Genomic DNA, 12,005 nt, shown 5'->3' on the forward strand with positions numbered 1-12,005 from the left:
CAGTAATGTTTCACTCAATATGCTTTAATTTTCGAGATAGTCTACAACATTTGTTGAGACAACAGCAGAAATTGGTGGAATAGACAGAACAGCACTATGACTGATAATTACTAAACATTATAAATCTAACAGCAAATTTTAAAGCTGCGGTTTGTAATTTTGGTTTGGAATTATAAAAATAAAGATTTTTTTCAGTTCAAACATTCCCCTGCACTTAAAACATTGGTCAGACCGAAAGGAAGTCCCGGCCACCAAGTTCCCACCAATTGTTAAGCCAGTGTTGGTAGTTTGGACCACTCAAACAAAACTCCACAGAACAACAGTGTTTACACTTTTTGGAAGTAAACATGCAAATAACTGACTGTTTTCTCTGCATATTGACCTATGAAAGCAAAATGTAATTTCTCATAGAAAAAAATACACACAGCAGCTTTAAGATCCTAAAGAACTGCAAAAATCTTGTGCATAATGTTTCATAGAATGATCTTGTAACATAGCTCCACAAAAGATGTCTAGCAACATATCTGTATCCTCTCTTCTTAAAATGCAGCGAAAGTGCATACAAACTTAGCAACAGACAAAAAACATTTTGCTTTGGACCACCTGGTTAAAGTCAACTGAATTGGGTTTTTTCCTTAGGATGGTATGTGAAAACGCCCTCTTCTCCTCTGTTACACACAAACACAATAAAGGTATAAGCCATTTATCTGACAGACACTTTCCTGAGGTTTTATCTATCTCTCCCACACTCACATACTTTAAACAATCAGGATTTGTCAATTCTCCTGTGGAAAAAGTGGGAACAGAAATTTACAATTAAAGCTCACCACATAAATAACCATTACAAGGCCACAAACACACACTGAATGTACACCATGGCAATATGGTCAACCACAGCTAGTGTCCAACCACCACATCTGTTACCATGACTCCTTGTTTCCATTGCAGCCACAACACATCCATTAGACATATATATTCCCTTCATGTACTCTCATATCTCTTAGAATGGAGGAGCAAATTCTTTCCAAACCTCTCAGAAATATGTGTCTGTCATAGAGGATATACTGGTCTGTCTGTCCATCAGAGTGAGGAGGTCAGTGTCTCGCAATGACCTGTTAGGCTCGGCTAGAAGGGGCATAAACATCATTGTCCTTTTTTCCAGAATGGAGAAACTAATCTCCTTCTGTCCTGTAGAGCAAACAGCACACCAAGAGACCTCCTGGGCAGAATTCCCCTGCTGCACTAACATTTTGAGGACCTTGCATTGAACCCCAACTCTATGGCTTTGAGCAAGTCCCTCCTTTCTACCTCCAATCCACTAGGGGGAGCATTCACACATCATCAACTCAAGCACTTCTGGTTGAGTGTGAGCACAATCACTCAGGGTGTGTTTGTGTCAAGGCAGAGATGTTGGTGAGAAGTGATAATAGAAGTTGAGGTAGATGGAAAAGTGTTGTCCCGGATGTACCATTGTTCCGTTCCGCTCATGGCTACTGTGAGAGTCTCCAGGCTTCTTAAAGAGTCTCCGTGATTAGCTGGCTTGAAAGATGATGATGTTACATCTGCCGATTGGTTGAATCCATTTTGCTTGTCCACCGTTTCTTCTCCTGATGGTCTGTACAGGGGGCTGCCTTCAGACCTAGAGTCTGAATTAGAGTTCCCGCCAAAATCAAACTCCTCAAATTACTCCATTCCGCTTTGAGTTGATGGGTAATATGACTTTGAAAGGCTGGTAGCACTTGAGGCATCACTTTCAGAAACACTACCTCCCAGGCTGGTGGCTGGGTATGAGTATCCCACAGCTGGAAGAGGGTTGGGAGGAGTTATACCTGCAGGTAGATATGCCGAGGGAGGACTGTAGCCGGCAGGAAGAACAGCCTGTGGGGGGTAACGGGTATTAGGGTAACTGTATGCAGCTAGGTTTGGTGAGGTGTTAGCATTGTAGGTTGATACCAGACTTGCATGGGAACTGACAGTTACAAAAACTACAGCAAAAACAATTTCCCACAAGACTCATGAAGCGAGTGCTGTAGGAAGTGCTGCTGTATTCCTGATTCCCGGTCTGACTGTTACAACTGCTGCTGGAGAAACAAGGTTCCGGAAGACTCCTGCTGCCTATAAACCGTGAGTTACACGCAGTGACAGACACATCCGTCACACTGAGTGGTGTTTTGGGAAGAAGTTCGGGTATGCAACCTAACGGAGGGTAGACACTCTCCATCCAAGGCTCTGCCTCCACCTTTCGTCCATTAAGAAGGGGCGGCCCATTATTCACAACACCAGGTCCCCTAACGCTAACGGAGATGGCTGTGTCTGGATATCCCATAAGTCCACTCTCACAGGGTAGATCCAGAATGGCAGAATATCTCTCTGCATACCTCTTGAGCAGGTTAGAAGCAGTCAGAGCTGAAATGTCATCGTTTGCCCACGAATGTTGATATGCTGCAGCTGAGGTCGAACCTGTTAGCCTTGGATCCCTAAGTGCTTCGAACTTATGCCCTGGTGAGCGTGTGGTGGAAGTGATGTCATAGTGTTGCTCCGCCCACTGCGATTGCTCAGGGCTCCACTGCATGGTCACACCTGCCAGTAAAAAAAACAAAAGTTATATCCGTCAGTTCAAACTCATGGAACTTCATAAAAATCAGAAATATAAATAACATCATAAACAAATATAAAACGAAAAAAAACCTCTGAATGTACTGCCCACATTAATTAAAAATAAAAAAAAAGTAAAAAAACATTAATTATACTTAATATTCTACCTTATTTCCATCACAATATAAATTAAGTGTTCTACACAAAAAAAAAAACCACCACTGAAGCCATGTTTACACGACAGCGATGTAGTCAAAAAGCGGCAAAGTTTTTTTCCCTTGCATTTTTTAAAAATACCTACATACCTAACACATACTACACACGCACATGACGTCACCGTTCTCAATCCCGTATTGAGTTTTTACACACGCAAACAATAACGGTGGCATTTTCAAAAACTTGTACTTTGAAACCCATTTTCAAAAATGTGAGTTCTTCAGTCCCCAAAACGGCGTTGTCATGTAAACGAACAGTCAAAATTCATAATGAGAAAATGTAAAGCAATTTAGGTTAGATTATTTAGGTTAGTTAACGTTATAATTAACGTTTTTAGAAAATTACAGCAGTTCCAGATAATGACCAATTCCGCATCATCATCTTGTCAAAAAAACATATTTTTTACAAAAATAATAACAATAAAATATAAATAATATAAAAATAACTAATAATACAAATTTCAAATGAAAGACCATAGAAAATGGCTTTCACAATTCTTTTTTAAGGCATTCACTAGCCGCTATCTAAGCTGTTTTATGGTCTTTAGATTGACAGTGAAATTTAAATTCAGCTGTGCACTTGATTCACCGACCCCCCCACCCAACACACACAACAATAGCACTGATGATATTATTAAGGTCTGATATTGAGATACAGCAGAAGGCTTCTTCTCTAGTGAATAAAATAAAAGCTCTTTAATGTAATCAAGGAACCTCAAATTACACTCTCTCTGTCTCTTTCTTAGTTTCCACTGACTCACACACACCACGCAGGAACATAATATTTCAGCATACTGTAATAACAATTGATCATAATGTAGCTCTCGGCATTAGCAACTGAACCCGACAACAGATGTTACCCCTAAAAATACTGTAATCTCCGTCATTTCAACTTCAACACATGCAGTATTGCACCAAGATTTTAGTTTGTGAAACAAAGAGCTTTTCTTTTGCATCAAACTTTGGCATACGGCTGTACAGAAGGAGTGAAATAGGGGGAGAGAAGGAAAAAGGAACAGATAATGTCCTTAAGCCATAAAATATAACACACAAAATACTTCTAAGATCAACCAACAATGGATTTTCTCTGACCTTGCAAGAACAGTGGATTTGCAAAGCCTTGCACATCAGAAAACAATCCAATGTTTTTGTCAAAGCAAAATAAAATGAGAGACATATACTCCATATTACAGCAGATGGATATTGATTTTGAGCTGATGGAGCAAAATTTACATGTTCTATCCATCTCAATTAAAAACTGCCCAATTACATTCATTCTATCAAGCAGCAAATCCTCCTGATCGATTCATGCAACTTGAGGTCAGTCAGTGTTTCTCTCATGAGAAAAGCCTGGACTTACTGCAAACACACACACACACACACACACACACACACACACACACACACACACACACACAAGAGGTGGAACAACTGGCACATTTTCCCTGAAAAGATTTTAAATGACATAAAATTAGGACTTTGAAAGTCACTCAGCACATTCATTACATGAGCAATAGCTTTAACTGTTAAAAAACTGAAGTTGTATAGTTTAGCGCACACTTAAAGCGACTTACACTACAAACGGGTACAAATCACACTATAAAGGCAAATTAGCAGGACAGGTGGCTGAAAAATGGTAAGAAATAAAAGAAGAAAGAAAAGCACAATAAAATGACAAATGACTAAAAGCAATATCAATAACACATCTGAAACAGCTAAATGATGTCTTTTAACAAACTTCCTAATTGTTTTTTTTTTTTTCCCCTCTTTTTAACAGTTAAGGCTATAGCGAGGGCATATAGTAGCCCCTTAATTCAGCATTAATTCTTACAATGCTCGCCTACAAAAACAGATACAACACACACAAAAAAAGGGCATCAGAAAACTAGAAGAAGGGGAAGAAAATGTTTTTTTTCAGTTGAATTCTATGGAATTTTTTATATATTACGTTTATGCATTTTGACAAGATGGTTTTTAATATTCCAAGTAACATACATTACATTCCAATACGGCGTGATTAGTTTTATGCTATCCCTAGCAACCCGAATGTCATCGCCATTGCTATCAACATATATATTGCTATCAACATACATCCTACAGGATGTCCAACAGTATATGAAAAGTTCTTACACAACTCTATATTACACACTAACTTCATTTCTTCTACACAATACAATGATAAAAGTCCTATGCCTCCATGGAGAGGGATATTTATTTAAATGTGAAAAATTAAAATATTCTCTAGCTGTTTTATTCTTTCCCTACTTACAGTCTCACCAGAGTCTAAAGCCAAAAGTGATGTGTTGTAAAGTCCAATATTAGCTTGTGGTTTGCTGGAATGTTCTCCCTTCAGATGCTGTCTTTTTTGTTGTATTCTACAGAACTACCTGGACAATCCCATTAGCCGCAAAGACTGCTGATCTAGTGGTGTGTACTTTTGTGTGTGTAAAAGAGCGTGTGCTGGTGCTTATGTAGAGAATGACTTTCTGTTGTTTTCAATACCTACCCTCTGGCGAGCAAATCCTCCGGAGAAGGCCCAACACACACACACACACACACACAACAGCACACCACCATTTCTAAAGCAATGTTTCCCCTACTTTAAAGGCAGACATTTCATTAGCCTGTTTTAGAAAAGAGAGATCTTCACCTCATTGACTGAAAATATGTTAGTTTCAGCTGTTGCGTCTCTTTACACAAAACAATTCTGTTATGCTGTGTGTGTTTATGCAAAGTGCGTAAATGCATATAGACTACTATTTTTTTTTTAAAACCAGAAGCACATTGACAGACAAGATAGACCCTCACTCTTCCTAAGTGAAATCTCAGGTTCTTTCTCCAGCAGCAAAATCAATACATCACACAGCTACCACACACACACACACACACACACACACACCACACACACACACACACACACACACACCACCCATACACTGCATCCCATAAAATGCTTTTATTGAGTAATTAAACAGCCATTACTGTCGCACAACACGCAAAATAAGTAAACGGATAAAAGCCATTCAAACAGGATCTAGGTCAAAATAACGTTTCACGACAATTCTAATCCAGACCATTGACTAATGATTACCGAACTCAAAATCCTATGGGGTTCCTGATTTCACATCTTTTACAAACAGAAGACAAAGACCCCACCAATGTAACTCAATTCAGTCTTTCTGGAAAAAGGCCACTAGTTTCCAGACCTGTAATGATATTCTTTGTTCCATCAAACACAAAAAGAATGTCAGCCAGGATGATCACTGTGGACCTCCCATAAAATGAAAACTGAATGTGTCACCAGGGGCTTGTCAAGTCTCTAAAAAAAAGTAACCATACAAGTGTCATAACACTAGTCCTATACAACGGCATGTTGCTAGAGCCAAAACTCCTGAAGCCATAATGATCAGACAGAATAAAGTCATTATTTAAGAGTCCGGAGTGTGAATGATACAGCTCTTAACTAGATGCTGCTGAGAGCGGCATTCAGGAGATATGCACATATGTGGCTTCCGCAACTTTCCTCTCAATACTGAAATTAACACACAAACACTGGGGGGGAAATGGGACAGTGGTGAGAAAACAGCAGTTAAGAAAGCATCTGATCATGAGCCTTGTGGATATGGTTTTGCACCGCTTCTGCAATTGGTGTTCCAGTCAAGTCACGTCACATTTATTACATAGCACTTGATACAACAATTGATTTAAAGCAAGCTTGTTTTAACAGTACTTTAACATGAAAAAACAATGGGCACGTGTCCACTTTCAGTTAGAATTACAAGCTTGATTTTCTGTTATTGATCAGCTGTTTATTAGTGAATGCAAAAATAAATAAAAATTGTAAAAAAAAAAGAAAAAATCTTATTACATTAATATAATTTTGGTTTGTCATAGATTAAAGCTTTAATCTAGCTCAGGCTATTTTGATTTTATACACTATTAGGTATTTTAAACGGGTCCATCGGATGCCTCATATTCCACAAGTTGGATATGAGTTCTTTAGGGTCTTAATGAAAAAGCCTGTAATATAGTTTTGGTTAAAATTTTCTGTCAAAAACAGGCACTTTATCAAAGCAAGAGGAACAGGAGAAACACAACCAAACCACTTCTCACTGTATTTTGTTGCCATACTCCCTATGACTTACAAAAGGAGATGTCAGACAGAATGATTCTGTAGGGTCAGTTAGTTTACTTTTTCCATACAGTTAATTAAGCTGGTGAATTGAGAAAGGCTCTCTGTCCTGTCATCTCATTTTGTATGCCAATATATTATCTTGTATTTCTAAAAAATTCATTGTAATAGTTGTACAAGTAGTAATACAATTTTGTTTTTATTTTTCAAACGCTAAAGTGATTACCTTGTTTTTATTTAGAACTATGTGTACAATCAATATTTTAACCTGATTGTTAAAGCTGAATAATAGATCAAAGCCTACTGATTAATCTGTGAAAAATGTGGTTGATATGGAGTTGATTAACCGTTGTAATCATTATCAAAATAATCGTTTGTAGTAGCTCTACTGATTTGAACACATTATAATATTAATATAGTGTATAGCAAACAGAATGAGATCTGGGAGTTGCGGCAAGGAGAGAGACTGTCAAGTAAATCAACTTAAATTTGTCATTTTAACACACAAAGCTATCATATGGCTTCATAAGACCATATGCCTAATTATCATACTTTTATAGTACTTATTTCTGGAGTTTAAAAGCCTTTGGTCACCACTGAAAAAGAGCAGCATGAACACTCTGCTTAGCTTCTTCTTGTATTCCAAATAAGATAGAAAGTCATGGGTTTTAAACAATGACAAAATTAAATTGACAAAATCTTTTTTTTTTTTTTTTTTTTTTTTTTGGGTGAGTAATCACTATAAACAGTATAACATTGCCTCTATTTATAGTCTGTTTACTCCTCTAGACATCAGCTAACATACTGCATGCACGAGCCAACATTACTGCATAGCTCATATTATCCATCTAAAAATAAACAAAATACATTTGATAACAAAACCACACATGTGTGTGTGTGTGTGTTCAGCTGATGTGAACAGTTCTCACTGTTGTGCCATGCTGTTTGACCATTGTAAGAGTGGCAGCAATGGAAGCCCTTTAATTATTCTTTAATGTGAATGGCCTATTCCAACTCTCAATGTCCCTCTCTTTCAAAACGCCTGACCTTTCAAGCCCTGGCCTGCTGAGTTGCTGCAATCGAGAGAAAAATGGGAGAAAGAAAGGGAGGGAGATGCGAGAAGTATGACAGAACATAGCCTGCAGCAGCGGAAGGTCGATGAAAGTTTAGCTCAGAGATTTAAACTAAACCTTTGTTTTGAAGTATTCACTGTAAGAAGAAGGTGAGCTAAAGGGTAAGGCAACCATTCAATTAAAACAATAAGTTGAAACCATCGACAACATACAGCTCCAGTTTGATAAACTCCTTTGTGCAAGTGTGTGCAGTCTTAATGAATACAAGTCAAAATTCTTAAGACCGCCAATTACTTTAAGCAAAATCACAGAACAATGGGGTGATCACGATATTTTAAAACTGTCAAACTAAGACACAAGTAAAATTGGAATACACTGGAGTGCCCCGAATTTCAGAGCGCTGATACAAACATACTTTATATTAACATCTCTGTTTGCTTGTTCATAGAGTTTTTTATATAGGGCTTTTAATTTTAATTCCAATGGGATACAATTAAGCCCCAGCCTAACATTTTTTCCTGTTAATTATACCTGTTTGCACATTTGGAAATACAAATTATGGGGTTGCAAATGGATTGCAAATTTTAATTCACATGGACATTTTTTTCTGATAAAAGTATAAAACACTGTAGTCCTACAGCACTTTCAAAACATAACTTTATTTGTGTGAGCCATCCCCCAAACCATTGGCTTCAACTAATGGAGTGACCTTTGGGACCATGGGCTATGTGTTTTACTGACCAATGGCAGATGAGAGAGTGTCCTGGAGACGCAGTGACACACTTTCTAACTTTGATGATTAAATGACAATCAACACTGAAATCAAACATTCAGGAGACATTAACAGCCAAAAAAGAAAAAAAATAACAAAAAAAACCTGAAACTTTCAAGATAAGACAGACCACAGGCAGAGCTCTTTTCTTTAACTAACCTGCCTCCCCCTTCCCTCCTACTCTTTTTTCTGCAAGATAGGTTATTTAAAACCTCCATAAAAGACATAGCAAGGGCTTTAAAATATCACTTTCAGATCTCTCTAAACAAGACGATCGCCTTTCCTGTCAATGACGGCAATTCAATTCCACACGGCATTTTCGCTCTGCTAATTTAACACAGTAAACCGTGTTCCTTTAGAAACACACATGCAGAGCACTGGTCCGGGGCAAGCTGCGGCCGGCCGCATGCCCGTTCTTGCTTCTGTACATTCGGCCTTTAATAGGTTTAGCATATTAACAGCTGCAATCTATCTCCCATACACACACACACCACTCACTCCAGACTGGATGGATGCACTAGTTTTCCCTGTGTAATAGGGACAGATATGAGTAGAAACAGAGAAAGTATGTGAGAAAGTCTTCATTAGTCACTCTAAGACACTTTCCTCTTGGTCACTAAATAATAAATATCTTTAGATGTGTGCAGAGAGTGCATAAAGCTGCAGGGACAGAGAGGTGAATGAAAAAAGCTGGTGTAAAATGTAAAAAGGATAGAGAGATAATTTCCATCCACGAAACACTGTCAACACAAAGTTTTACCATAATCTGACTGCCAAGATAAAAAAAGTAGGCTAATTAACGAGATGTATATGTTAATGTCATAATATTTTGACTATATTATTTTGTGGCTGGCGTTTAATGTAGCTGTCCATATGAACAATCACACTTAAGGGTCCCAATTTTTTTGCAAAAATGAGCAACCATTCCAATCATGCCCACTGACTATGACAGTATGACTGACCAGCACAGTTCTTAATTTAACACTGATAATTCAGTAAAGATTAAATTAGAATACATTTTCTTTTTGTCACAATAATCACAATTGAAGCAAAGATGAGTGGAAAGGGTGAATTATAAAGATTTCACTACAGAATATTCAAGATGTTTCTTCTTACTTTTTTTTTTCTGAAAACAAAACATTTTCTGTAAAATTGGAGTTTATAGTTTATTAAATGTCCTCATATCCTTTTTTCCATCCTAGTTAGAAATTCACCTTTTTGTAATATCAGTATTGAGCTAACAAAACCAGTTTCCCATAAATTTTCATCATCCTACAGGAAGTTTTTTTAAGACAACCAACACACACACACAAAAAGCACAAGTATCAGCAATGGACTTCAAATTGACAGTCTCATGTAAACTAACATTCAGTTCCTCACTGCAACACAATCAGATTCATTTTTTATTAAAAAAACTAGAATGCATTTGAACTACATATGATTGAATTCTGACTCAATATGATAGTAGTCCCCCCCCCCCCCCCCCCCTGCATCACTGGATATTTTACTATAGACTGTTTTGATTTGATTGGTCATCTAAAAAACCAAAATTAAAAACAAATCATCATTGACGAATGCTGGTTATGCCATATGATGAGTGCACACAATTTGGACAACTTAGCTCCCTAAATGTCAATGGTTGTTCTGGAACACTAAACCTCACATAAAACTATTAACTTAATTAGATTTAAGTAATACATGATTTGGTCGATTTGTGGGCATTTTTCAACATGTTGCACTATATTTGTAGCCAGGACATAAAAAAAAAACAGCTAAACCTTTAGGCTACACACAAGCAGGACAATAAAATAGACAATATCACTCATGGATTGCTGTTACAACAGCTGGGTCTTGTGAAAATATAAGTAAAGAAACAAACGCACATGGTAGTTTAGCTGTCCATTTCTAATTCACAAATTCCCACCAGAGTGTGACTTATTGTGTGTAGTGTGTGACTGGCTCAGTGACACCACATTCAGACAGATAAACAAGCCCCTCATACAGACAAGTCCGACAGCAATCTGCTCTAACTGACTGGAGAGACAGACAGACTGAAAGAGAGACAGGGGCACACTGGAATATTGGAAAATGAAGTGTTGTCATTAATCGCAATACATCTGAGTCCAAATTACGCACAGCTAACTACCCGCAGCCACTGTGCGTCATCACGGCTGATTTCCCGCCCAAGAATTCCCATCACAGCTCGAGCATTTATTTACGCGCTCGTGCAGGCATTCGCGCTTCCCGCGCGCCCAGCGACTGGAGATACAGCGCGACATGATTGCGGTCTGTAACCTCCAATCTCGACTCTCCTTCTCCCCTGACGCGAGCCAGGAAAATGCTATCATAGCGCTGAAAATCAAGCTGCGTTCTGCACGACCAATATGAAATGAAATATCCGAATGAGACAGTTTTGAAAAAATAAAATAAAAAAAAATAAAAACGTTTAAGTAGGAACCATAGGCTTTAACAAAAAAGCGGGAGTAAGAGTGAAGACACGGGATCATCTTAACAGTGAATAAGTATTTTCTTTAAGAGAGCTGTTGTTTCGGTTCCATTCCGTGCCTGGGTCACGATCCCATTACCCTCTTTCCTTGGCCTGCACTTTCTTGCCATTTCTGGCCAGCAATTTAAATACTAATGCAATGCATGTGATTGAGATTGACGTATAAGATGCTAATTAAAGAAAAAACAAAACATTTAACAACGCCGATCCATACACAAATATAACACTTGACATCCGAAAATATTGCATGGATTTCAAAACTAAACATAGATTTGACCTACCATATACACCGCTGATCATATTGCTTGACATCCGCAAGGGGATTTGAGAGACAGAAATGATGAAATATTCACTTCAGTGATTTGCAAAGGCGAAGAGAAAGTCTTTTTCAGTACGTTGAACGACACACAACACATGTAAAATAGTGTTTTAAGCGACATGAAACCCCAAACTGTGGAGAAAGAAAAGAAGAAGAGATGACTCATAATGCAGCAGCAAAATATGCTTACCAGTAAACGTAGCCTATATAAAAATGCTAATTAAACGTTTCATTGTGTCAGTGCTATTTGTTTTGTGTTTAACGTTCCATTTCAACCTAAAACTGTTTGTACATAGGATATAGATATATATATATATATATATTATATATATATATGTATATGTATATAATATTATATATATATATATTATATAATATATATATATATATATA

At 37.6% G+C, this 12,005-nt stretch overlaps 1 protein-coding gene across 1 annotated transcript; it reads right to left on the reverse strand.

Annotated features, from left to right (window-relative positions):
• Nucleotides 1-766: 766 nt before the first annotated feature.
• On the reverse strand, nucleotides 767-11,613 carry LOC122145390 (fidgetin-like). The gene is made up of 5 exons (XM_042759162.1): nucleotides 11,575-11,613; nucleotides 2,009-2,580; nucleotides 1,767-1,878; nucleotides 1,469-1,646; nucleotides 767-785 (listed from the first exon to the last, which is right to left on the reverse strand). The coding sequence occupies exons 1-5, from the start codon at nucleotides 11,603-11,605 to the stop codon at nucleotides 767-769; spliced, it is 912 nt and encodes a 303-aa protein (XP_042615096.1). The 5' UTR covers nucleotides 11,606-11,613.
• Nucleotides 11,614-12,005: the final 392 nt, after the last annotated feature.

Source organism: Cyprinus carpio, chromosome A6 (genome assembly GCF_018340385.1).
Source record: "Cyprinus carpio isolate SPL01 chromosome A6, ASM1834038v1, whole genome shotgun sequence".
In the NCBI taxonomy this organism is placed as follows: Eukaryota; Metazoa; Chordata; class Actinopteri; order Cypriniformes; family Cyprinidae; genus Cyprinus; species Cyprinus carpio.

Coding starts and splice junctions, on each gene's coding strand:
- LOC122145390 (XM_042759162.1), bottom strand. CDS start 11,605: ATGTCAAGCAATATGATCAGCGGTGTATATG. Junction 1,879..2,008: donor GCACTCGCTTCATGAGTCTT/GTGGGAAATTGT, acceptor TACCCCCCACAG/GCTGTTCTTCCTGCCGGCTA. Junction 1,647..1,766: donor CCCAGCCACCAGCCTGGGAG/GTAGTGTTTCTG, acceptor ACTCTAATTCAG/ACTCTAGGTCTGAAGGCAGC.